General features: G+C 46.1%; 4 protein-coding genes across 6 annotated transcripts; 3 read left to right on the top strand and 1 right to left on the bottom strand.

The window, feature by feature from the left end:
* Positions 1-900: 900 nt before the first annotated feature.
* On the top strand, positions 901-6,927 carry LOC100825910 (protein REDUCED WALL ACETYLATION 4). The gene is made up of 16 exons (XM_003567775.4): positions 901-1,202; positions 2,163-2,254; positions 2,509-2,637; positions 2,739-2,795; positions 2,887-2,959; positions 3,220-3,378; positions 3,903-4,052; positions 4,167-4,422; positions 4,510-4,631; positions 4,840-4,926; positions 5,061-5,149; positions 5,245-5,307; positions 5,415-5,471; positions 6,062-6,158; positions 6,234-6,392; positions 6,489-6,927. The coding sequence occupies exons 1-15, from the start codon at positions 1,170-1,172 to the stop codon at positions 6,390-6,392; spliced, it is 1,623 nt and encodes a 540-aa protein (XP_003567823.1). The 5' UTR covers positions 901-1,169; the 3' UTR covers positions 6,489-6,927.
* Positions 6,928-7,084: 157 nt separating this feature from the next.
* Positions 7,085-9,169, top strand: LOC100835090. The gene has a single exon (XM_003565800.4). The coding sequence runs from the start codon at positions 7,855-7,857 to the stop codon at positions 8,824-8,826; it is 972 nt and encodes a 323-aa protein (XP_003565848.1). The 5' UTR covers positions 7,085-7,854; the 3' UTR covers positions 8,827-9,169.
* Positions 9,170-12,110: 2,941 nt separating this feature from the next.
* On the top strand, positions 12,111-14,345 carry LOC100834785 (PLASMODESMATA CALLOSE-BINDING PROTEIN 2). Of its 2 annotated transcripts, none has more exons than XM_014898785.2 (4): positions 12,111-12,630; positions 12,953-13,348; positions 13,461-13,491; positions 13,596-14,345. In XM_014898785.2, exons 1-4 carry the CDS (start codon positions 12,567-12,569, stop codon positions 13,858-13,860), a joined length of 756 nt encoding a protein of 251 aa, XP_014754271.1. In that variant the 5' UTR covers positions 12,111-12,566; the 3' UTR covers positions 13,861-14,345. The 2 variants fall into 2 exon arrangements, with proteins under 2 accessions (XP_014754271.1, XP_010230983.1); XM_010232681.3 differs by having other exon boundaries at positions 12,118-12,630; positions 12,947-13,348.
* Positions 14,346-20,337: 5,992 nt separating this feature from the next.
* On the bottom strand, positions 20,338-27,231 carry LOC100825596. 2 transcript variants are annotated; one of them, XM_010232679.3, is made up of 10 exons: positions 26,797-27,231; positions 25,904-25,947; positions 25,588-25,693; positions 25,369-25,492; positions 23,802-24,403; positions 22,737-23,001; positions 22,388-22,664; positions 21,881-22,045; positions 20,972-21,460; positions 20,338-20,875 (listed from the first exon to the last, which is right to left on the bottom strand). In XM_010232679.3, the coding sequence occupies exons 1-10, from the start codon at positions 27,020-27,022 to the stop codon at positions 20,624-20,626; spliced, it is 2,550 nt and encodes an 849-aa protein (XP_010230981.2). In that variant the 5' UTR covers positions 27,023-27,231; the 3' UTR covers positions 20,338-20,623. The 2 variants fall into 2 exon arrangements, with proteins under 2 accessions (XP_010230981.2, XP_003567822.2); XM_003567774.4 differs by having other exon boundaries at positions 25,369-25,489.
* Between the last annotated feature and the right edge of the window lie 149 nt (positions 27,232-27,380).

Here is a 27,380-nt window from a genome sequence, read left to right as displayed (position 1 = left end):
CGCACCGGCCGGCAGTTTAATTGGAGCTCGATTTCTTCCACCTGGCCCCGCCGACAATCCTTGCATCGACATGCATGGATCCAATCAAAGCGCACACGTACCACTACCGCGGGCCTACGCTAATGGCGTCACGACAATCAAAGGAGCTGTTTTCACGAGAATCCGTGTGCCCATGTAACGTATAGATTGACTTGAAATTCTATGCACGGCATTCCCCATCCTTCTCCTTCTCCTTTCTTCTTGTAGGATGCAGCAATGTGCCAACTCAGGCTGAGTGCCAACAGCCGCTCCATAAACTGTTAGAAAAAAAAACAATTATGTGCACTGTTCAACAAAGACCCACATACTAATCAGTTGGAAATACATGGATATATCGACGAAACAATATTGTTGGTTAGGCGCAAAAGTCCTCCCTCCGCGTGCCCACACTCCGTGGATGTATCTTTCACAGGTAAACCGGTTCGTTGGTGTAGTATCCACTGATGAGGCTATCCAATGACATCTTTGATTCCCACACCAAGTCGTACGGACAAGAATTGGTCGCGCAATTGTCCAAGAACATTCATCACTCTTGAATTTTTCTTTCCGAATTACGAAATCCAGCATTACCATTAGTAATCAACATCCCTCCATCATCATCATAAAAAAAAAACGTGCAGAGGAAAAAAATCAAATCAAAGAAGAAGAAGAAAAACGATTAAGCACGAGTAGGCGACAGGGCCCAAAACAAAAACCAAACTAAACGTCAAAGAAAGAAAAAAGGGTAGTATTGTTCAAAAAAAAAGAAAAAAAAGGGTAGTAGGAGGCACCACCAAACGCAAACCACCCACCGTCGACCAACCAACCAACGGCAGGCGGCAGCGCTTCTTCTTCTTCCTCCGTCATTTCCCTTCCCCGTCCGGCCCGACCGCGACCAGCCACCGCCCCCCGCGCTTGCTTCAGATCTCCTCCTCCACCTCCCTCCCTCCCGCCTTTCCTGAGATATATATATATAAATCCTCTCGACCGACCTATCCCCATCACGCTCCTCCCCACCCACCCACCCGTACGCACACACGCGCTTCCCCCTCTTCGTCCCTCCCATGGTCTGCTGATCCACGAGCGCGCGGCTCTTCTTCTGGTGGATCTGGTGCGCGTGGATCGGGATCTCGGCCGACCCGGGGAGATCGATGGAGGTCTTCGGCCCCGTCACGCCCGGCCAGGTTCGTCAGGATCCCCGCAGCTTCATTCGCTTGTCAAACCGCGCGCGCGCGAGGATCCCCCGCTGCTTAATTCGCTTCTCTGCTGCCTAGCTTGTCAAACTTCGTTTCGTTTGGGTTTGCTTGCTTGCCGAGGGTGAAATCAATCTACGAGTTCAGCTGGTTGGTTTTCTGAATTCCGGGTCGTGTAAGCACTAGGACCAGCTTGCGGTTTCCTGCTGAGCAAATTCGGTGAGGAATACTTAGCAGAGTTCGTGCGGTTCGGAAGAGTAGCGGAGTGGCTGTGGTGCTGATGCTGACCAACTCGGATTGCGAGTTTAATGCCATGGTTTAAGGCAGCAGAACTCCAGGGACTCGATGAAGAATTGAATTCTCCGTGCCTGTCACCACCAGCCCCCCCTACCTAACGAGTTTGGTGGGCATTTCTGCTCCCCCTTTGCCCCGGACGTGCAGTTTAGTCTCACGTGACATATGTGATCGAAGCAGAAACTGTCTTCTGGTGCAGTTAAGGTTTTCAGTGGGATCGATTTGATCTTTTCCTGAATTCCGCGTCTATATGTACAATCTCTGTTCATAACTACCACTAGTGTTTCAGCTTGATCACGTATGAATATGATGTAAGAAAATTTACCGAAATGTTTGGAAAACAAACTGTAGAATTGAGTTCTGATTTTGGAAAATGCAATCCATGATGCGTTTTCTGATGTTCTCTGGTGAAAACCATCAGAGCAAACAAGCCACCATGCCAAATCCATCGTGCTGGGATGTAGCAAGAATGTATAGACCAAAAGTTCTGAGGGGCTGGCTTCGAGCTTGAGTGCAACTTGCATCCTCAAAACCAAAATAACGCCGAGTTGTTTTTTCCTCGTTTTATGCTTTTGTTTGGGTGAAGTAATTGCTAGCCAAGGTAACTAGTTGATGCTGGCGTGGACTTATGTAACACGGTGCTTTCCTTTCTTGCAGGTCTCATTTCTGCTTGGCCTTTTCCCAGTCCTCATTGCATGGACCTATGCCGAGATCCTGGAATACCGGAAATCTTTGTCACACGGGAAAGTGTAAGATTTCTTTGTAGAATCTCTAGGTCTAGTACTCTAGTTGGCATTATGAACTTAGATCTGAGTAACTATTGTAAAATATGCAGTATATTCACTGCAAGCTGCATACTGCTTCTTGCCTGCTTTGAATAATTCAACCCTATTACATGAGTTTTCATGTCTACGTATGGCAGATTGCAGCAGCTTTTTTGTTAACAAGTTGAAACAACTAATAGCCTTACTTTTCCCTATTAATCCATTACTGTCATCTGCAGTCACTCAGATGCTACATTGGAGAATGAAACTACGAAGGAAGATGAGAAGGCTATATTAATTGAAGGAGGCCAGTTGAAATCACCATCTGTAAAGTTCCGGAATATGTCTACCAAAGCAAATTTAATACGGTACATTTGAGTAAACAATAACGATACTCAATTTAGGATTATAAGTTCATTACACATGCAAGTGACGATTATTTATGTCATGACGTGGTTCTGTTTTGCAGGTTTATAACAATGGACGAGTCCTTTCTGCTTGAAAACCGTGCTGTACTGAGAGCCATGTAAGACCCTGCCGGATCAATTGCATCACTCTAGATTTTGTGGCTAAGAGACTATCTGTTGACACTTACATGTCCACTAACCATCTTGCAGGGCCGAATTTGGCGTTGTTCTGGTGTACTTTTACATTTGTGACCGGACAAACATATTTCCAGAAAGCAAGAAGGTAATTATGTTGCTCCCATTTCTTACTGTAGGCATTTAGAATGATGTATCATACGTAGATATAAACTGTAGCAGGCATCGATTGGTAATACCAAGATTTTCCGCATCTCTGCTTACAGTCCTTGTTACTTCTGGTTTTGTGATCTACTACTATGACTTATTTCCTCATTGATCTCTCAGCAATTAATTCATGCAAGCTCATGTCCATGTTTCTCTGTTGCTTGTATGGTAATCTTTATCCTTTTTTTTTGTTGTTCACAGAACTACAACCGCGATTTGTTCCTGTTTCTGTACATTCTTCTCATCATAGCATCGGCTCTTACTTCACTTAAGAAGCACCAGGAAAAATCTGCATTTTCTGGAAAGTCCATACTCTATCTTAATCGCCACCAAACTGAGGAATGGAAAGGGTGGATGCAGGTTAGTGATTTCACTTCTCCTCTTCAGTTCTTTTTGTGAATGTGAATGTACTCAAATGTATGCTTGTAGATATCGATAGACTCTGGGTGTAATGTCATTTTCACTTCACTTATCTGCCATTGATCCTTTGAGTTTGCTACATGAAAACCCGTAAGCATGTCTTTTATGTTCATTCAGTGAAGTTTCTGCCATGCGTTATGTAAATAGCACACTCATTTTTGCCTTACTCTGTAGTCTATTTCTCTTACGTTGCAAGAGTACACGAAAAGCAAGCTAATGAGTAGTTTTTTAATTATGCATTAAATATGAAGAGTGTTTGGCCTCTATTATCCATGAGGTACCGTCTGCTACGCTATATCCAAACTGCTCTTGCAATAGCTTTTCTCCGTGCACGTTACAATAAATTTATACCACAGAAATATACAATTATTGCTGCACCATTCTTTTTGCTGTTGGTCTTTCAAGTTTTGTATAGTTGTATTCTGGTTGTAAGTATCTTCTAATTATTCAAGCTGCCTTTCCAGGTTTTGTTTCTGATGTACCACTATTTCGCTGCCTTTGAAATATACAATGCAATTCGTGTGTTCATTGCTTGCTATGTTTGGATGACTGGATTTGGGAACTTCTCGTACTACTATATCAAGAAAGATTTTAGCATTGCCAGATTTGCTCAGGTGCACAGTCTGTCTCAACCTTTATCTCTTCTGCGTATGATAAATTTGACTCTCCTTGATTTATTTTCATCATCTTTTGAACAGTAATGACCAACAAATATACTTTTAATGCAGATGATGTGGAGGCTAAATTTCTTTGTTGCCTTCTGTTGCATTGTCCTTGACAATGATTTTATGCTGTACTATATCTGCCCCATGCATACCCTATTTACGCTTATGGTGTACGGATCACTTGGTCTGTTTAACAAGTATAATGAGGTGCCATCAGTCATGGCTATTAAGATTGCTTGCTGCTTCTTGAGTGTCATTTTGATATGGGAGATTCCTGGGGTCTTTGAAATTTTGTGGGCCCCTTTTACGTTTCTGCTCGGTGAGTTATTCTTTTTCTTCTTCTGTGGAGTTGTTATTCTCATTCATGGATCTGGTCTTTATATCATTGTTTTTCTGTCCAATGTAGGCTATAAAGATCCAGAGCCTTCTAAGTCAAACTTGCCCTTATTGCATGAGTGGCATTTTCGATCTGGCCTTGATCGATACATATGGATTATCGGAATGATTTATGCTTACTTCCACCCTAACGTAAGCTTTTCAGATGTGGATATGCATTTCCCTCCTTTTTATTATGCATACATTACATGATTTGGAGATATTCAAAGTTCTTTCCGTACACTTCTCCCCTTGGGTCTCTCCTTATATGAATAGTAATCACGAGACATCATGATTTCCTGTATTTGTTCCTTTTGTTTACCTTATATTAATGCAGCATATAACCTTCAATACTAAACAGGTGGAAAGATGGATGGAGAAACTGGAAGAATCTGAGACCAAAGTTAGATTGTCGATCAAGGGTACCATTGTGACCCTTTCGGTCATGGTAAGTCTCATGACCATCTCATACAAATGCACTGATTTGCTATTTATTTCAGCTAGCTTGGTTGGTCTACCAACTAGCCAACAGCGATGTGCTAACTTGAAATGCTGTACTAACTAGGACTTCTGTTCTTGTAGGCTGCTTATCTATGGTATGAATATATCTACAAGCTAGACAAAATCACGTACAACAAGTACCACCCCTACACGTCATGGATTCCTATCACGTACGTATTAAAAAAACATGATATCATAATCAATATGGCATGTGGAAGAAATGTGTTTCATGCAATTGACACCTTATCTTGTTTCTTATGCACAGCGCATATATTTGCCTACGCAATTGCACCCAACAGTTGAGGGGCGCATCGTTAGCTCTTTTCGCGTAAGCATCTAAATTTGTAGAACCTCACATGACTGTTCAGGCATTTGCCTTCCTTTCATATTCTTTCCACATTACTAAGACCCTGATCTCCTTTTTTTTTGATATAGTTGGCTTGGCAAGGTCACACTCGAGACTTATATTTCTCAGATCCACATTTGGCTCAGGTATAACTGAGTTATTTCAGCATATGTTAGTTTTTTAATTACTTGGTGTACTTCCATTTCAGTTCAGTAGTCGAGCGACAAGTGTCCTATAACATGTAAAGAAAATACAGTCAGGACTGTAACGAAATGAGTAGTCCATCCAACTCTGTCTATGAGACTTGACCTTTTTTATGTAGCCATCCATTGGTATGCTTGAGTAGATGTCCAGCTGTTGCTATCCCAGCTTTATATCCAATCATTAGTTTATACTTATATTCTGTGGCTCTGGATGAGATTTCCACCAAATACTAGACATAATGGCAACTATCCCAGCTGAGTTTCTATCCCTACTTAATGTAACACGTAATGTCTGAGCTGCCAAAAGAAAGTTTCTTGCTTTCCCAAATACTATTCCACCATCCACATATTAAAACCATCTTCTCTAACTTTGAAGATATTAGAATTCATGAAGCTAGGGGGAGTGAAGATTTCTCGATTGGACTATGTTTATTGTGTCATGTGCTTGTTTCAATTCTTTTTCTTTGCTTCACATTGGAATTTTGTTTTATAGATGTTGAAGCCTGTTTCAATGCCTTTTCTTTTTTCTACAGGTCTAGCATACCAAACGGGCAGCCAAAATGGCTTCTCTCTTTCATACCAGATTATCCGATGCTCAACTTCATGCTTACTACAACAATCTATCTTTTTGTAAGTTTTCCAATCTCAGGTGCATTTCGTTTCACAGAATACTCAGTTATACTCATTTCTTCCTTAATACTGCAGCTATCATACCGGGTATTTGAGCTCACAAACGTGCTGAAGAATGCCTTTGTTCCCAGTAGAGACAACAATCGCCTGTATCAGAATTTTATTGCTGGGATTGCCATCTCTGTATGCCTGTATTGCTGCTCGCTTATTCTTCTGAAAATTCCTGTTGTATAGGTAAACAGCTGGAGACCTGGTGCACTACTCAATAGTTTTCACAAGGCATCTCTATTTTATCTATGTGCATTTGTAACCTACTTCATGTAATTCCAGGTAAACAGTTCCATTTTCGATGGATGTAGAATTGCCAAGTAAATGATGTTGGTGGAAGGCTGCTTCTTCAGAAACATTTGCCTGTAGGATGCTGTTCAGTTTTGGCATCAGTTCCGTTTATACCTGGAGGTAAAAGGCACTCCCTGAAGAAGACGCCTAACTGCATAAGCTGGGAACTGAATGGCCTGTACAATTTTTGATCTTTTTTTTGTTCCCTTCCTCTCAAAAGAACTGTACACAGTTAGCCAACCCATGCATTCTCTGGAAGTTTGTAGCAGCAGCCCCCGGAAGGCTGACACACGACCATGTAAGAGCTGGGAATTTCTCTACGAGCATTGCCAGTGTGATGTAACCATTCATAGAGATCCATTCATGCGAGGAAGGGATTTCCTCTTGTAGAAAAGAAAAGATATGAATGCAAACCCACGCTTTCTTCCAAGCTTTGCTTCTTGATCTCAATCAAAGTTTGAAGTTCGAATTTCGGCAAATACTTGCTTCTGAACCGCTGGTGGTCCAGCTCCTTCAAGTTGCGGGAGCCGCTTCAAACTGCGTCGCAAAGTGACGTGCGACCTGGCCATCTTTGTGCCCACTGGTAGGTTGAGGAACAGACAGATAGGAAGACAGGACCGGACGTGCACGACGGCGCTATCCTCTTGCGAGTACAGGCTGGGGTGCCTTGAATACGAAATACAGTAGTAAGGCAATCATGCTAACTGTATGATATGCAAACAAGCCTTGTTTGCGCCCGCATAAAGAAAAGAAAACTAATGTGCGCGGAACCTTTGTAATGACCGAAGCTTCGGTTGAGGATTGAATGACCAGCATTTGCCAGGAACTCCGTTGAGACGCTGAGGACCAGGCGAAGGTGGTCAGTGGTCACTGGTCAGACTAGTGGCTGAGTTTGTACATGATGCAATGGCCGGTAGTTTCTGTGGTGCTGGTGGTGTACACTACAGGCCCGCCTGTTACTTCAGCCCAGTTTACATTTATAACAAGACCTTTCTTCTTCTTTTCTGCCTTAAGTTTTTTCGCGAAATGAGAAAATTGACAGAACCTGAATTCTGGCATGGACTGGCAGTTGGAAGCACACCCACATAAACAATTCTTCTCCAGATTTTTAACACACCTGACCCCAGATCAAACTAACACAAAACGAACACAAAACAGATCCCAATCAATTATTATTCAAAGCCCATTTGCCTTTAAATAACGCGCGCGGCACTCGCATTATTGTCGCACAGGCCAATAATCCCAAGCTCCCCTTGCTTAAAAAACAAGCTCCACCAAGGCAAGCAACTAGCTGGCTTAGCTTGCTTGCCAGCCATCATCTGCCAAGCTTAGCTCTTGGGTCGATCTCCGGGCAGCAATGGAAGCCCCACTCCTCCTCCCCATCTCCACCGGTGCTTGCTCCTCCTCGAGCTCCATCGCCGTCTTCGATGACGATGACAACATCATCACCACCACCAGCTCCTCGTCGTCCTCCCCTTCCGCCGGGAGCATCGCCGCTCGCTACCTGGCCGTGCTCGCCATCGCGGCCGTGTCTCTGTTCGCGCAGCACGAGGCCTCCAAGGGCTTCCGCATCGACGTCCTCAGCGCCGGCGCCGGCGCTGCGGGCCGGCGCTTCGACCTGCTCTTCGTCTCCAACGGCCGCGCCGAGCGCCTGCTGCTCCGCGCCAGCCGCGCCGTCGAGCAGCAGCTCTTCCCCGACGCCTCGTTCCCGCGCCGCCGCCTCGCGCGCGTCACCGTGCGCCTCATGGCCGCCGCCGTCGGCGACCATAACCTCAGCGCCGCCGACGCCACGGTGGACGCCATTGCCGCCGCCCGCGGAGGAGGAGATCAGTTTGATTACGTAATTTCGCTGAACCCCGGCCTCTTCTCCGGTTACGGCGCCGGGGAAGAAGACGTCAGGGCGGCCGTGGCCAGGGCTTTGCGGCGTGCCGTGGCGCGGATGTGGCTGTGGGACGGCCGCGGCGCAGCCCCGGCGCATGTCACGGAATCCATGGTGGAGTACCTGGCCGCCATGGCCGACGGCGCCGCCATCGAGGTCCCTTGCCTGCCGTCGTCTTCTTCGTCTCCGTCTCCGGCGGAAGAGGAGCACGTGGCCGCTACGCGGCGCACGCATTGCGTGTTCTCGGCGCGGCTCGTGAAGCACCTGGAGGAGCAGCGGCGGGGCGGCGGGTTCGTGGCGCGGCTGAACCGGGCGATGCGGGACCGGTGGAGCGACGCCGCCGTGGACGCCGCGCTCGGGGCGCCAGCGCGGCCCATCTGCGAGGCCTTCCTCGCCGCCGCCGGCCAGCGACGACCGTCCGTTGACTCCACGGTGGCTGCGGCAGCGTGAGCACGACGAGGGCAGTTTGGGGCCAATAATATCTATCTGTCCGTGATGAGTGTGCATGCACGTGTTAGGTATACCACGGGCTCCTTGTGTAATTAATCAGCCATCATTATGGGTTGCTGTTAAGTATGGTTAAGGGCATAACCGCGTCCCCCTAATTGTGGCGCGAGACGAGTTTACAGGTCGCTCTCCGAGTTTAAGGAAGTTGTGAGAGTAGATCCAAATGGCAAATGATAGCAGCGTGTTGATGTCATTGCTAGAGGGAATGCTGCTCCACTGTAGATCTTTTTTCTTGCTTGCGTTGAAGAGTATATACATACATGGTGGTCTCAAATGATTCTTGTTCTACAGATCGTTTTCACCCACGTAGAAGATTCTCGGCCGGAGAGGAAACTATGATGGGATTGGTGAGTTGGGGATTGGTAAAGAATAGTCACATGGTCGTTTGTTAATTGAAATTGGTAAAGGTTCTCACAAAGAAAGATACTACTACTACTGCCAAGCTAGTGTGTTCGAGAAGTGATATGAATGCTTTGGTTAAGCACCAATGCTTAAGGGCTGCTTACACATTTAACTATCACAAATTGTGCTTAGCATACATGGGTTACTTTGGGTGAAGCTTATTGGAAATTTGATAAATAGCAGCCAACTAATTAAGTACTCCGTACTACGTATAATCTCGAGACAACACACAACACAAAACAAGAAAGCACAAAACCATCTCTGAATCCGACGGGCTGCTCTCTGGTGGAGCTCACACGCTTCCATTTGTTTCCCCTCGCTCCTTTGAGCGGCCTAGCACGCACCCAGCGGAGGCGACCAATGGCATACCACAGCTCTTAATTATCGACTCCACGTCACGCGTCGACGGATCCACGGTGGTAATGTAAGGCAGATAACACACCAAGGACAGTTCGGGTAATATCTACGTGTCAAGGTGTGTGACGTGGCTAGTGTATCAAATTCATGATAACGAATGATTAAGCAATGGGTGTGACATAATCTCATAAATCGTATTCACTCCGTTTCATAATTCTTGTCGAAATATTACATATATCTAGACGTTTTTTTAGTAATAGATACATCGATTTTTGAGCAATTAATCTGAGACAAGAATTATGGAACGGAGGAAGTACCTCTAATTAATCGTGATGGAAGTCGAGTTGGGAGTCGTTGTTGACACTTTTATTGTACGATGTGCCATTGTTGGTGCTTGGTACTCGCTCCGTTTTTAAATTATTGTCGAAATATTACATGTATCTATACGTTTTTTAAGAATAGATACGTCTATATTTGAACAAACTTGAGAAAAAAAAATACGTAGTTAAATGCTTGCTTATGTCTGCAAATTGAAATGGATCTTCTTGATGTTACTATTACTCCTTAATATGGATGGAGGATTAGCTAGGGTGGCCGATAACGATTGGGAGAAGAATAACTTCGCGAGGTCCATAATGTGCCACCAAACCAGGAAGAGGGCCCCGCCTGTAGGGGCCCCGTTAAATCGGTCATTTTTCATTCGATCACAGTCCAGTCCTACATTTTCCTTTCCACGAACTCCTGGAACTTTCTGGATCATGGACGAACAGGTTGTAGAGAGATATTTTTTGCAGCTAGCATTGTCTCTTGGGGGAAGAAATGGAGGGTGTACGTGTGATATCTGATAAGACAGTGTACTGAGGGTACTTACTGAGGAGGGTGACACATAATTAATTATTTCAACTGCACCCTTAATCGTGTAGTTTGAGACGGCTCAGCGATCGCTGTCCCGTACAATTTCAGATGCCTGCCACCATGGGTTTTGATTCACGGGGGTCGTCGTTGTTGTTAGTAAAACGACTTGATGCCATCATGACTTGGGAGTTGGGATTTTTCTTGGTCTTATTACGTGGGAGCGGATTTGGTGGAGGAAAACAAATGAGCCGGCCCGGGATCGATGCTTCGAGATGGCTCGTCAATCTGCGACGGAACAAAGAAGCGGCCCCACCTGTTCAGTGACCCGTTCTGTCTTCTGGGTCGCCATCAGGCGTCCACGTAGTACGATCCCTGCCCCCGCGGGCTGCCGGGCCGCCACGAGAATTCTCGTGGCCCGGGGCGTCCCGGGTTTGAAGCCCACCTACCTATCAACCATGGCCCAGACCGAGATCGGCCCGCCCGGACACTCGCTCGCTTCACTGGACGACGACGAGCCTCCATCGGTCGCCACGTCCACTGCTCCATGGACCACATTCGCTGACTGACTGACTGACTGACTGACGGATCATCCGAATGCGACCCGGTTGTTGCAGCCATGATGCATGTTACTTAGCTAAAATCCGACCCGGTTGGTTTTCGGATTCGGATGGCCCGTGATCGTGGCACACGCACGGCGGCCCAACTCTGATGGGCTAAAAGAGAAAGCATCATGAGTCTGTTGTAGTATCCTCAGAACTTTTTGAACAACACGGAGCCGTGGCACCTGAAAGTCCATGGAAGCATTCCACGATGGCCAGTGACTGCATAATCACAAAGTGGCAGCCTATATATTCCTGCCTTTACACAAGCCTAGCCGTGGCAGCACTACAGCCAGTTCCAGTCGTGCCTGCTTGACTGCTCGGGCGTCCAGCAGAAACCGGAGCGGCGAGCACGTTCTTCCAGTATGTAGGCGCCGGGCCTCTCCCATTATCTAATCTACTAACAAATAAAGTTGACAAAAAAGCTATTCTCCCTGGGCTTTTTCTTCGATCCATATATGTAGCTTAGCTGCTCGAGAAGAACCCAAAAGCAGATGCAAAGGTTTGATCATGATCTTGGATAGTTGGATGGATGGATGGAGCATCACGTCCAGGGAGTTTGCTACTTTGCTATCACAACTTTTCTGTTCTCGGTGACATGCAGGGCCTTTCCATTTCTATCAGACTTTGTTTTTCTGCTCCAATGATCGATCGTGAATGCAATTAGCCCGAGTGGGTACAGTGAAAAGAGGGGATGGATTCTGAACTGATCAACTTTACCACCTACTCGATGACCCGAGCAGTTAGAAAACCTCTGTATACGTGCAATCAGGGAAGGGTGTGATGGAATCATACTGCTTCTGTTCGTCTCGAATGACAAAAAAAGATGGAGGAAGAAGGCTGGATTACAAGAGTTTGTGCCATCTTCTGTGAACTGAACAGTTGAGCTCAGAGAGAATCAAATTGTGATCGCACCAGCTAAAGCTGATACTGCCGAAGTGCCGAGACGCGTACATGTTCTTCTAGCAATGCGGCTACTGTGTGTGCTATTATAACGAAGAATTGAAGAAAGAAAGAGAATAAAATACTATGGGACGAATCAAGAACCTGAGAACATATATTCGCTGCAATCCCGGTGTGCCTAACTGCACAAATAAACGAAGGCAAATCCAGGGCTCATCATAGTTGTAGGCCAAGCCATCATGATGAAGGCATCCTCATTCACCACACCAAGAATTCCCCCGGTTTCTTTACATTCTCTTTCACCTCCTTTTCCCACCATCTTTCCATTAATCTATTGCCCATTATCTCGATCGCGCGATGCTGCAAAGCTCTGTGTACTTCTCAGCCTCCCCGCTCAAGTTTCCTCCTATTCCTCGACCCAACGAACTAGGACCAGTCTTCACTCGAGTAAGCGAGGCAGCAGCAGCAGCAGCAGCAGCAGAGTACAGCTAAGCTAGCTAACTTCCCACTTGCTTAGCTGCTTCTCTTTCTCTCTCGAACTCGAAGTGCAAAGCTTGGTGGATCGCGATGGGTCTTGGGGCGATCCAGTGTTTGGCTTCTGTCCTCGCTCTGTTTCTCTTCTGCCACGGTGGTGAGTCTCTGAACTCGGCTGGTTTTTGTTGGTAGTTGAAGCTGACGAGCAGCAGAGTGTCAGTAGTTGGAGCTGACGAACAGACTACAGAGTGTCCTGTCGTGTCCAAGTCATAGCAACAGACAAACGGTTGCTTTTCCGTCAGAGAGATTTTAAACTCTCGAACAAAAGCTCGATTTTGTTTTCTTCCATTCATTCATGGCGTCTTAAAGATCAGACTTCAGAGCATGCCTGGCTCGATTTGGTTCGAGCAAGAACTGAATTTCGTCGATTCAAGTAGGTATAATCACTCTGATTTCAGTTCTGTTAATTCAAGCTGCAGGGAGAGGGATCGAGGTCAAGGACATGCCGGAGCGGGACGTGACGACGCCGCTGGTGACAGTCCCGGTGACGAACTACCCCACGGCGACGCCGGCGGGGACGCCGCTGCCGGCCGCCGTGCCGTCGCTGGCGCACCCGGCCGCGGCGGCCATGGCCGGGAGCTGGTGCGTGGCGAACCCGAGCGCGGGCGCGGCGGTGCTGCAGGTGGCGCTGGACTACGCGTGCGGGCCCCAGGGCGGCGCCGACTGCTCGGCGATCCAGCCCGGCGGCGGCTGCGCCATCCCCGACACCGTCCGCGACCACGCCTCTTACGCCTTCAACAGCTACTACCAGAAGAACCCCGTCCAGACCAGCTGCGACTTCGCCGGCTCCGCCATCCTCACCACCACCGACCCCAGTAAGCAATTTCATCTTCCTCAACAATGATTATCTTTAGTTTCTTCAATCCCGCCATTGCCGCTCGACGAGCTCAGCTTATTAATCCTGAATCTTTCCGATTGTTGCAACAGGCACTTCGTCGTGCAAGTACCCGGCGACGAGGTATATTTGAATCCTAAGCAACTCGATCAAATTAAAGCAAATTGATCTGCGCAAACCGATCGTGCTGACATTAGTTTCATTTCCTAATCAACTCTGGCTTGTAGCACGGGTGCTTCGATTCTCAACACGACGAATCCCTTGACCCCGACCTTCGGATCTCCTCCTGGACCTCCTGGCGGATACTACAACTCTCCCCCGGGCTACGGAAACTCCCCTCCGATCTACGGATCCATGTCGCCTCCGGATTACGGCGGCAGCATCAACGCCGCCGCCACGGCGATGCCGGGGCCGGGCGGCAAGAAGATGACAGCCCTGTTGCCGCTGGCGTGCTTCATCGTCGCCAGGGTGTGCCTCAATCTCAGCCTGTAAATTAAGTTGAGCTGAATTGGTTTTGTGATCCGCAAGGCGAGCGATGCGCTTCGAGGAATACGAAGCGAATCAAAGCGGATTCTGAAGAGTGAAAACAGAGGCGCCGTCGAGGCCAGGGGCAGAAGCAGAGTGGCAGTGGTGCCGGGCAGGGGCTGGTAGTTAATTAGCGTTGCAGGTGTTTATAGTTGTAAATTAGTGTTTGCAGGTTTTCGTGTATGTTTTAGGTGGAATGATTGTGCTTGGGTGACATGGTTGGCGCGTTCCTGACCGAAAAAGTATCATATGTAAAAACCAAAGTCCTGTGCATACTTGGTGTTGGTGTTAGATAGTTATTCATAGAATTTGCATAGATTTAGAGCCTCTTTTATTCCATTCAGAGGATTCGTACGCACGTGGTTTCTTCATGTAGTCCAAGTTGTCAAAGATTACATCCAATCCACCACGTCTCGCTGTGCAGTGTAAATCGAAACTACTTTGTATCCAAAGAGAGCCTAACCCTTTTTTCTAAAGTTCAGCAAAAAAAATCTTGGTATAAATTTTTAACCAAAAGTCTGACATTTTTTGCTTAACACCAATTTCAATACCGTTGAACGTGACTAGACTAACACCATATTGCTTGATGTAAAAAGAACTACTGTAGCAATTTCATGAGCAGTTGTCATTTTGGGGGTTCAACAGAAAAAGAGTGCATGCCTGAGGTCTGAGGGAAGAACAGCAAGTGCTCTGACCTTTCTTTCCTATAATCTGGCGGCTATGACAAAAAAGAAGAAGCAGATTTGCAGGATCTGGTCCTTTTGCACGTGACACGTTCCCGAGTTTAAGCAGTATAATAACTGTTCCTGAATCTAACAAACACCATAGAGTAAATGACACGGGAATTATGACAGTGACTGGTACATGTGTTCTGAACACGATTTAAGCATACATGGTAAAATAATCAGGCAAGATGGTCCTAAAACTTGCCGGTCAGAAACATCAGCAGCATCAGAACAAGCCACACCTACTCCCCCAAGCACAAACTGGTCTTGGGTAGCTGGGTCCAATGGCGCTGCAATGGCAAAGCGCTTGCTTGTGTACTCTACGATCCTCCCAGGAAGTTGCTGGGCTCTTGATCCCCGGAAGACTTTTAAGCACTCTTGACCATTACTCGCATGAATTAGCACTAACAAGTAACAAGTCAGGTCAATTACTCGGCTGGGCTTCATATCCAAAACATAAAGAATTGGCGATGGCTCAATAGCAGTGCCGCGTAGAGCTCAACTGTTCAAGCATAAAAGGCTCGGAGACAGACTGGGGCATGGACATTACCATCCAAACAGAAACTCTGATCAAGAGAGGAAGTTGAGGAACCTGCCGAAAAACTTCGTCAGCGCGTCAGGCGGCCATGGCCGGCGGGAGGAAGCGGGAGTGGATACGGAGGAAGATGGCGACGGTGGCCGGGAGCGGCGGCCGGAGCCGGAGCAGGCGATCGCCGCGGTGGGCGGCGCTCAGGGGAAACTCGTTCTCGACGGCGCTGTGGCAGCGGGCTGGGCTCCTCCGGCTGGTGTACCAGGAGGTGGTCTTCCAGTTGCTGTGGGTGCTCGAGTCGCTCGTCGTCCTCGCCAGGCTCTGCTTCTTCTTCCTGCGTTTCGGCTTCAGGCTGTAACAACGATCAAGCTGTCCTACTACTGTATATTGGTTTATTTGTTCAACGGGAAAAAAGAAAAAGGGGTCATCTTCAAATGATGTACAGTTCAGTGATTTAATCTTCTTCTGGAGTATTAAATCACGTTTTATTTTGCTTGTCTGCTATAGCTGCTTACTTGCTTTTTATTTTGCAGTTCGCAACTTGTGCTGCTTATCTGTCATTATTTCCGTACAAAAAAGTTTTGTACTCCGTAGTAGTTTTGTAGCAGTTGCATTGCCAAACAGAAGAAGGGAGAAACTACTATGAACAATCAATAATTACAAAAGAGAATAACCAAATCCATCTTCAAGAAAAATAGGAGCAACAAACATTGATGATATAATCAATATTTGGCTAACAATCGCTGTGTAAGATCTAGCTAGAAAGGGTAACTTGTACTACATGGTTTCATCCATCCGAGTTCCATAAAAGCATGCAAGCTCAACAGATGGGACGGGCTACATACATTTGCGCGCGCGATCGAACGGAACGGGGACAGAAACAGAAGAAAGAAACTCATCAGAAGGGTTGAATCTGCGGGTCGTCCCCGGCCGGCGTCCGCCGCTCCGCGAGGAACCGGAGGTCGTAGAGCTGGGGGAAGTAGCACCGGGACAGCCTGACGAGCGCCATGCGAGTGGGCGGTCCAGGAAGCAGTCGAGGAGGCTGCAGACGTCCTCGGCGCCATCGCAGGTGACCCAGGTGACGGCCGTGTCCTGGGCCGCGCCGCAGGCCAGGCGGGCCCGGTCGGCGCGGCGGCGGGCCGGGGACTCCAGGCCCAGCCCGGCCAGGAAGAGCTCTTCGTCTCCGGAGCGCGGCGCGGCCAGGTGGAACCGCCAGACGCGGCCCAGGGCGACGGCGCCGTCGCGGGTGAGGAGCGCCAGGACGAGCTGCAGGAAGCGCACGCCTTTGGTCCTGGCGAGGAGGCAATCGAACTTGTACTCCAGGTTGCTGCTGCTGGCTGGTGGCAGCCCGGCGACGTGGTAGACGCCGTCACGGACGGCGAGGTGACCGGGGTGGGAGAGGCGGCGGGCGGGGAGGTCTCTGTACGTGGCCACGACGGCGACCGGGAAGTCCTTGAAGAGGCCTGACAAGCGGGCCAGCTCCGCCTCCTCGTTGTCGGCCCAGACGTCGACGACCCGCGGCGGCATGTTTGTTCTTGTGCTGGGCTAGGCGATCTCTGATTTGGGTCAAAATTACTGGGTTCCCAAACCGGACTTTATAACATAGCAGCAGCGAATCCGACTCAGACTCGAGATCGACATCTAAACTGTGCTATCCGGATCCTGTAAACGTGATCCCAAAGGAAATACGAACGACAATTAATGCAGTTTATGAGAAGATGGTCGGCATCTTAACAGTCCAGATTGCAGAACTTGCACAGACAAGTTGTTCAGAACCTTCTCCAAATGACCAACCAGAAAAAGAACTTTGAGTGACAGTTAACTACGCCACGTAAACCATTTGAACGCACATCTTTTCCTTAAGTATCTCGTTCGCAGCCAGGGTACAGCCGTACTACAGGTTTATACTCTGTTTGGTCGTTTGGAAGGAAAAAAAAAAGAGCAATAGGATATGATCGATTTTCCCAAGTTCTCAGCATATAAGAAACGAGATATTCATTTGTTGTTTCGGCACTCGTGGCAGACGCAATTCTTGAAACTTCCTCCGTTCACAAATAAATGTACATCTAAGTTTTGTCCTAAGTCAAATTTTTCTAAGTTTCACCAACTTGATTGAAAAGGGTAGCAACGTATATGACATCAAATCGGTTTATTGCCGCCGCTCTTCTCGCTGACGTCGTGAGCTTTACAGAAACTAACTTCACGTCAAGGCCCTAATGGTCTGACTACTGGGCCTAGCTTAATGGAACTGGCTTTATGGATATACGGTACGGAAGTCTATCCCTCGTATAAGACGAGGGGTAAAAAGAACGGAAAATGCAAAGCGTCTAAATTCGAATGTTTGGGCTGTGTGCAACGTATTACATCCAAAGCGGTGATTTTGTGCAATAAAATTTCACAGTAGTGGGTTTTCCCAACCTTAGCCCCAGAAGAATAGGTGGTTTTATGCAATTTATTCTAATTTCTTCACCTTGATAACATTAGCATGGTACAAAATCTCGTCCAACACAAGGTGATTTTGCTTTCATGATATTATGAATGGCCTTAATGTTCGTCTTTCTTATGTGATCTAAATTTAGGAGTGTTGATAAATGAAATAATTGACGACGTATCCAGTAAAAACCTTTATTTAGTGCAAGCTTGCAAACCTCTTAGTTCATTGGATAAATTCCCGGTCATAAAACAGAAGATCATTTGATAAAAAAAATGCTCGGCTCAAATCAAAGGTGGAAATCCCATTCGCCACTTAACATATTTTTACACATAACCCTATCATTAAGTTTAAGTGGTTGGTGGGATTCCAACTTCCATCTGGGTGATGTGCTTTTGATCTAGTGGCCCACAATGATAGTTAATTTGCACCAAATAAGGATTTTCATTGGATACGTCCGCAGAATAGTTTTAGTTGATTTACTTGGGTGATTTCAATCTTGGAATGCTATTTGATTTACATCAGCTTCCTCTCCCCTCCGGACGTGCCGGAGCTTCATGCACGCACAAAGTAACGTCGTCACCCTTCAACATATACAAGCTAGTTGCATGAAGGACCGATATGTCGAGAGCGAGTTCTATGTACCTAGTGAGGAACTCGGTGATGGGCTTGCCGGACAGGATCGACGACATGTCGCCATTGGCTATGCGGAGGACTTCAGGGAGGATGTCATCGTACGTGATCAGCGGGGCGAGGTGGCAGACCGCCTGGTCGGCGCCAGCCGCGGCGCCGGAGACGCCCATGCGAAGCAGGTACTCTGCCCCGGCGTTCTGTTCTAGGATGTCGCTCAGAACATCGCGTTGAACCTCATCTGGTATCGATGTCACTCAATGTGCCAAAGTACTTGGCGGTGGGCTTCTGACATGGCGTGAGCTGTGATGGGTGTATGTCGCTTAGAACTCCGTCAGGTGGTTGCGATGGGTGTGAGCCTTCTGGAGTCCAGGGAGAGGGTTTTTATAGGCGGCGCACACATGTGCCAACCACAAGTATTTCGGGCCGGAGGGAGTATTTTTGATGAACAGGGCCTCAGCCTCAGGCATGGCTTAGTTAACTTGTGGCTGCACAAACTCCGTCAGGTGGTCGTCTTGAGCGATGGGTTCGAGCGTTCTGGAGTCCAAGTTTGATTTTTATAGGCGGCACGCACATGTGCCAACCATGAGTATTTTGGGTTGGAGAGAGTATTCTCGACGGTGAATATCTCCGTCTTAGCCAGTTGTCTGAGACCCTGTTTGGTTGGGCTTAAAAGTGCCTTTTGAATTTTGGTTTATAAGTTAGTTAATTGCATTAGTGGTGATATTGTGAAATTGAATGGTAATCAATTGTCCCCTTTGTTAGGTGATTTCATGATTGACATCGAAGGAATGTTTATTTGTGGTATCAGTTCTTGCCTCGTCTTATCAATAGGCGGAGCTATCTGTATGCCTGGGGGGCGCTGCCCTCCCAGTTCAATTTTGCCTAGGGGGTGCCCCCCCCCCCCACTCATTTCAATTTTCCTCGGTACCTTGGTACACTATAATTGATATGCTCAGGCCCATACGGCAACCATGTAACGTTATATGGTCAAATCACTAGACTCCTATGTTGCTTTTATATCTTCTAGACTTTGATTCTATGTTGCTCCTATATCTTTTAGATTTTGATTTCAGTTTGTACTTGTGGTTAGTCTAAGTTAGACATTTATTTTTAAATCATGAACACTACACAAAAGTGAGCACCATCGGCTGGCCTGCGCACGGCGAGATCATCCTCGAGCTCCTGGGAAGAGCACTATGCTAGATCACTATGCCAGATCAAGTTAGAAGCATGTACATAGCGTTCGTTTGATGTCACCATAGGGCAATGATTTGGTATTGGTAGTAAAATAACTTATATAGCGCGTCTTAAAATGGACACATGGCACCATTGTTACCATTGTTTCGGGGAGTGGAGTTGGTTGTGGCAGGTTGGACAATTGGGCTGGAAGTGTTCTGGGTTCTCCAAGTGTCACAATATCCTGAAATTCACTCTATTTTTAGGAATCGATCCCCACGGTGGAACTGCTCACTCTACTGTGCTTTGACATAGAGGTGGGCAGCGTGACACTTGGTTCTGGCCTGAACTTGCCTAGGCGCTGATCAGGCCCAAGCTCAAGTGCAATGCTTGGAGGCTCGACCGGACCACGGTCAATAAATCTTTCATTATTTAAAAACTACAGTGCATGAGTTATTGAAGTGAAACGACGTGGCATCTTCAGTTATTTTCTTCTTCTTTTGTTCCTGCATGCTGCCTCTAGGCATGATAGTACGGCATGATCTACACTTTGAGCTATCTCTTTTTGCCTCCTTTTCAAATCACTTGTGATTGTTTTTGCTGATTTTCCAAATCACGTAAACGTATTGTAAAGGGATATGGAAACATGGTCACAGACCAGGGAAAATAAGTTTGAAGCATGCAGTTATGGTGCTGCTCTTTGAGATTATTACAGATAATGAGGACTCTTTTTTCTACATGGATAAGTTAGTTGAGCTACAGGCCCTGGGAATGCCTACAGATAAATAAGTTGAGCTATGGGCCCTAGAAATGCTACAAGTAAATAAGGTGAGCAAATTATGATAGTGATGGTTGTTTCTACAGCATACTAGTGATAGTAGTAAACGGACATGAAAACATGAACAGACGGTAAGTCGAAGCATGCAAATTATGCACAGTTTATATAAAGCTAGCTCAACTATTGCTTCATGGAAAATCACTGGTGCCGCTTTGTTAGATATTACTGGTTTATTGTCTCATCATTGTAAACAGCAACGAAGAAAGAAGAAACAGAACTGTCTTTTTTTTCTATCTGGATATAATAAATAAGTTGAGCTACAGGCCCTAGAAATGCTACAGGTAGAACACATATACATCTCTCGGGCCTCTCAAAACGCAACTCTGTATCTATTAGGGTGCATTGCATGGCGTCGTCTCTGGCGCTTGCTTCATGATAAGAGTTGAGATGGGGCCGAATCAGTAGCTATTTGGCCACATTTGGTTAGCCTGACCAGCTGCACTTAGATTACTATCACTAGGATTCCGGTGTTCCTGGCCCAGGCCTTGCTGCGACTGCCCAAGTGCAGCACCAAACTGTGAAGGCAGCTGACCCTGCCGAAGGCCGCCCTGATGGCCCTGCTGACCTTGGTAGCCGTACAAGGTGTTGGCAGCAAGAGGCGGCATTCCTCGCGAACCAGCTCCATGCATCCACATTGCAGGGTTCTCGTTCTGTAGAAACAAACAAGTCAAATAAAATTATAATCTGTTATCATGTTTCCTAATTGAACTATCTAGTTTACCGCTTCTTGTGTGGAAAAGTCTTACCTGCTGAAGAGAAATGTAGTGATTTCCATCTTTGTACTGGGAGGGCATTGTTCCATCAAACCCAGGAGCTGCGTTTGCTGGCACACTGCTTTGGTTCAGCGCGTAATTTCCAGGCATGCCGTTTGCAGTCCCAAAACCTCCAACATAGTTTGAGAGCAATGAGGCTTGCTGTGGCATGCTCGCAAGAGGAACATTGCTCTTGTACTGTGGCATAGGATATTTCACATTGGAGTTGGGAGCTGCTGCCGCCGCCGCCGCCGCCGCTGCTTGGTGGAACAGGCCACTGTTCATGTATGGCTGCTGAAAAGCAGCTGGAGGGAGATAATAGCTTTGCGGCAAGGATGGGTAACCCATCATGCTTGTGTATCCGAGAGGAAGCGTGGCTTGAGCATAGGGGTGAAGGGCGAGATGGTGAGGGAGAGGAGCCATGCTGGTGCTAGCCTGGGAGTGGGTCAGCTGAGTATTGGATAACCCACCTGGATTAACATTCTACAAGAGAGAAACATGTCAGAAGAGTGTTATGAAAATAACTAAGAAAAATAAACAATTAACGGAAGCACATCTACCGCTAAGAGTTGACAGCAAATTGCAGCCTTTGGGTAAGAAATAACAACAGGCAAATGTAACTTTAATATGATTTGACCAAACATGATAAAAAATAAAGACGGCTGCACCAAAACCAGCAAGAGTTCATTCCTGGTTACAGGTTGCAACCACTTCCAGACATGCTTTTGATTATTCGAAGACAAAAATTGTATAACCAACCAAGTTCCTCTGCAAACAAATATACTTCACCCTTTTATCATAATAAGCACACCAGTTTACATAAAACATACATTGTAAAATTCATAACACATGGATACTCTAAACAAAAATCTAGTGCAGCTATTGAGTGAACTGTACTAATACCTCTTGTGGCTGTGTAGAAACAGTTGTGTTGCTCATGGACGATGGTGGTGTACCATGAATCATTGTAGCCAATGGAGGGTTAGTGAGCAGCAGCGAGAATGCTGGATCCAATTCACGGAAAGGTGGCATTGCTGGTGGCAGTAGGCCATTTGGGATATTTCCTTGCTGCAGAAACAGAGTAATAGAATCTAAATTAGTTCACAATATCTCATTGAAATGAAAAAGGGAAATCAGACCAGATTTTCCACTGCACTTGAGAATCATTTGCTATCAAGTGAAGACACTAATACAGTTTGTACCAGGGCACCTTATCCTTTAACAGGTCAATGAGTTTATTTATTCATTTAGGAAGTATGAACCAATGGAAAAAAAAAACAATGGTTGATATGATATTCCAAAACAGAAACCATCACTCTGAATTTTAATGTGGACAGTTATATATGTAAACCAACAACATATCAATGTCATTTTGAACAAACCAAGATAAGAAACGAGTACAGTATATACCATGAAGCTAGAGAGGGGAGAAATGTTTTGCATTTGACGATTTTCCTGAAGATAATTCTGCGGGGCAGAATCTGGTTGCACTGTACTTGATGTGGCATAATCTGTTGGTGACAAATTGTATTCAGCGCTATTTGTAACCCCCATTAAACCAGCTCTCCCCACTTCAGACTGCTGTACTGAATTAATACTAGTATTCTCCATGTTACTATTTGTTGCAGGAGCAATGTACTCATTAGCTGCAGGTATTACCGCCTCCTTATTTTCATACTCGTGGATTCTGAAAAACAAGAACTAAAAAGTTACGTCATGCAAAAGGGGAGAACATAATGAAGAAATATAAGTTGCATACCTGACATCGGACTGGTCACTAGAATGGTTTTCAGAAACTGAAGTGACCTCCCCATCACTATTGGCAGGTACTGTTGAGCATGATACATCAAGTGTTCCAGACACAAAGCTACCAAATGTCAGATCCGCAAAGTCGGCATTGGAAACCTGAAGGTGCCCAGGGATTATTACAGCTGGGTTATCTTCAGATGCTTTTGGTCTTTTCTCCTCATGTATAGTCAAATGTTCCAATAGATATGACGTGGTAGACATGTTATCATTTGAATCTGCATCAAGAAGGGTACAACTCATAAGAGAAGAGACTAGAAAAACAGGAAGTTCTTGTCAGTTATACGAGCAAAAAATATGAAAGAAGAAAAGAAACATGCTCTACAACCAAGGAGTCGATGCTAAGATAGAAGGAAGTACTGATGAGAACAGAGTTCTTCAAAGGATTGCAATTTCAGTTGAATGAAGTAAGAAAACAAAAATTAGGTAACCACGGATTATTTATTATATCTATCCAACTTGTGTTGATCCATGCACCAGAAAAATGGTCACATGGGCCAGGATCTTAAATATCAGGCAAGGACGTAACAATCAGGATTTGATGTACCAGATTTGCCCTCAGATTAAGCATGTTTGCTGGTGGTTCCAGTCTTCTCTAAATATACTTTTTTGGCTTTATATTTTGATGTTTCCTTCAATAGTTGGCTTTCATCTGATGACGTCAAATTTATACTTCATAGCAATCTTAGATAACAAGATTTTAATTCCAAGATTTGCAGTAGCAGTGACACCAGATGGTTTAGTGCCAGGAATGGAGCCCTGCTACTATCCATGTTACGCACAACAAAATAGATAGATCAAAGGGGTGTGACAATAGTACGAGAGAAACATGTATCTGCCAGAAATAATAGGCAACAAACTTAGTGTACCGGTGTAGGGTTTTCAGGATTATACATACGCTTATACATACAGGAGAAAGAACGGCATGCAAACTCCCTTATGTTCTAGCATTGCAAATCTCCCTATTTGGTCAAATAAAATAAGCACACATAGGAGGTGAAGGATATATTTGACTTACCTTGGCGGTGCTCAAGTGCGTCTTTGTCAGACTGACAGTTGTCACTTTTCTCAATCAAGTCATTGCTCGAGGGTACATCTTTATCAGACACAGAAAGTGGTCCTGAAGATGTTAGGCCACTGGCATTGCTTGCGCTCATCTCCTTTGTTTCCTCAAAATTGTCGTCATTTCCAAAGTCAACTTCATTGACTTCTGGAATTATTGATCCTGCTGGCTTTGCGTTTGTGGAAACAGCACCAAAAGATTCTGGCACATCTGACCCCTCTCCTGGAGGTAATATATCAACAAACGAGTCATCCGCAGGTACAGAGTGGACCTGAACAGTGCCATTTGGTAATTTATTAGCTGTGACATGGTCCCCTTCTGATGGCAAAACTGTGTTATGAGAGTCCTTGGGGATAGGATTTGATGCATTGGAAACGACTGAACCAGCAACAGTTGGCACACCAGCACTAATTCCAGCCGATCTGCTCCCAGATTTAGCTTGAGGTCTGCCCATCTTCACTATATCAGCCATAGAAGGGCGTCCTGGTACCCCACCCCAACCATGTTGCGCTTGTGATGGAGGCTGGAAAGTGCTAGGCTTCGCATCAGCTAGATTGCTGGAAAATGGAGCCACACAAAAAGTTAGAAATTCTGCCAAGGAGGTCGTCAAGCTAATGTACATGAGCTACCACCAGACAGTAAATATACCACAAACGAGAAGTTGCACATAATTTTTTTTTCCTGTTTGTAATGGTTGCGGTACATAGATAATTTTGCTAAAAAACATAAGAACTTGAAGAATGAAGAAAAAGAAATACAATATGTACAATTCAAAGATAAAGGAAACAAGAAGACAGGAGAAGTCGTAAGCACAAATGGCCAATCACCAACCATCAAACTAAGGTGCCTCAGGGTCCTGCTAAGGCATAAACAGTTCGCAGTTCCTCAAGTCGTATCATCTGATTCCTTTTATTCCTAGGCTGCAAGGTACTGAAACTAGGTAACCAGTCCTTGACAGGTTGCTCACCTTGGAGCGATTATACAGGGTAATCAGCCTTCTACACAGCCACATACATGGTCTCTCCGGTAACCAGTGAGGGTACCTAGTAGGCTAGTACTATACAACCTAATATAGTGTATAGTACACCTAGTTTTGATATGTTGCTAGACTGTATATGTATGCAAAAAATCCTAACTCATGTTCTGTAGCACCTCTTTCTGTTATTAGCCTTCAAGTAAGTGTTACAGCAAGCATCCAGGCATCATTGAATCACTAAGGCGTCATGAGTAGCTAAATAATTCATCCAGACTACTGCACACAATCAGCAAACAAATGCCATTGGCTGTTGGACAACAGCTACTGCTTCATACTAACACGGTAACATCACATAGGAAGAAGATGAGCCATAATTTTGTAGTTGTTGCACTGCCAAACAGAAGAACGGAGAAACTATGAACAATCAACAATTACAAAAGAAAATAACCAAATACATCTTCAAGAAAAATAGGAGCAACAAACATTGATAGTATAATCAATGTTTGGCAAACAATCGCTGTGCAAAATCAAGAACTATTTACATACCCAGCTGCCGACACTGTTTCTGTAGGATTGCTCGCCTTGACAGAATCAGAAGCTGACAAGTTTTCTGGAGGAATTAAGCCTGCCTCTTTCTTGCTAGTACCTTTAACACTACCAGTTGAGTCTGCTGATAAGTTTGTAACATAATCAAAATGAGTGTCAGTAAAAAAATGCAGAATCAAATTTCATCATCATATCATGATGAAAAATTTAGTATGTTACCTCCCAAACCAGAGTAAGACCTCCCACTTCGATCAGAAACTGCTTTAGATCCCCGATACGTAGATTTATAGAATGGCCGAGACCTTGCTTCCTGAGGAGCTTTGACCTGTAGGTGATAAGAGTATGTCAGCATAACAAGCAGGTGCAGTATTATCAGGCAGCATGTAGGGAGAGCAACCCATGTTTCCCTATCAGAACAAGATGGTCTAATCCTAGAGGCATAGACTCGCATGTCAAACGGAACACTCACACAGAATAAAGATGGGAACAAACTTCCTCTAAAATTGCATAGGAAATCCATGGTTCATGTACTAACCTCCTTTTTGTTGTTACGCTTCCTTCTCACTTCATGAAAAGGGTCTGAAACGAAAATGATAATAGAGTTAGATAAAGCAGTTAATTGTTTGTGATAAAAATAATACACATTAGACAGTGCATGAGCATAGGGCAATATGATCCTCAGTGGTACAAAACAGGCTGATTTCCTCAGCTAAAACAAAGAATTATGGCTTCATATACTAGTTTGAAACACACAAAAATAACCATTCAAATATACTAGTAGCTTTGAATAAAATAGATAATGCACCTCCAATGAATGCATAATTAACTCTCAGAATAATAAATGCCAAAATTAATTTCTATATCTAAAAAGGTAAAACAATACAAGCTTCCACGTTATTAAACAAGGTGCAACCTTTTATATATCAACACCATACTCAACCATGGAAAATGATATTAAATGTCAATATATGGAACAACTATCCCATTTCTGCAACATAAGACCTTCACGGTTCACACTAAACTGAACCTGCTGACACCACTTCTGTACCAAAACAAACATCCATAAATACAAAAGTGGTTGGCTTTTTTAACAAAACGCTATGAATTATACGCTGAATCAACCCAACCAATACAAGTCACGTACTCCTAGTTTACACCTTCCAGAATGAACCAGACGTGACTGGATTAAATAGCAACGGTAGTCCACATTTGCAGTCACGAACGCACGGGGACATGACAAAAAATCGCTAAAACAATGCACAGATTAGCAGCGCAGCGCGCAACTCTAGCTCCGAACCAATCGGGGCGCACGGAACCAAACCCTAGCGCGCTGACTTAAGCACAACGTACACTCGTGCGATTCGAATCGGGGACGGAGAGAAGGCAAAGGCGACGCCGGTGCGCGCGAACGCGACGGCATGTTATTACCTTGCGAGATGAGGCGCTCGACGGCGACGTCCGGGTCCATGCCGCAGTCCAGGAGCGTGGCGTAGATCTCGGCCTCGGTGCGGTCGGCCAGGATCCCCTTGAGGCCCTGCACCAGCTTCCTCGAGGCCGGCGGGATCTCCGCCCCCTCCCCCGCCGCGGCCGCCGCCGCGCGAGGCTGCTGCTGCCTCCCGCCCCCGCCGCCTCGGCCGCCGCCGCCGGCCCTCATGGCGCCCTCGCCCTCCCGATCCAACAGCGACGCGCTGCCGCGTCGTCGCCCGCCGCCGCGGGCTGCGCGCACCGCGGGAGAGCAAGCGTAAAAACCCTCGTCGCCGCCTCTGCCGCCGCCGCCTCTTCTCGTGTCGCGTATCGCCGCACCAAACCGCGAGAAGCTAACCCGCTGTTTGGGACGAGCTCAGGTATATATTACCGGAAGAATAATCGTGCGAAGAAATGCGAAGAGAAACTTGTGCCTGTGTCGGAGCAAGAAATAGGGTTTGAAATCTGCAGCCGGACCCGAACCCTCCTCGCTATGGGTCACTGACAAGTTGGTCCTATTCTCTCGCCAAGTCTCCGTTTTTTTTTGC

Source organism: Brachypodium distachyon, chromosome 2, assembly GCF_000005505.3.
Source record: "Brachypodium distachyon strain Bd21 chromosome 2, Brachypodium_distachyon_v3.0, whole genome shotgun sequence".
Classification (NCBI taxonomy): domain Eukaryota; kingdom Viridiplantae; phylum Streptophyta; class Magnoliopsida; order Poales; family Poaceae; genus Brachypodium; species Brachypodium distachyon.
Note: the sequence above shows the minus strand (reverse complement) of the source record. Positions and strands in the feature narration are given on the sequence as shown.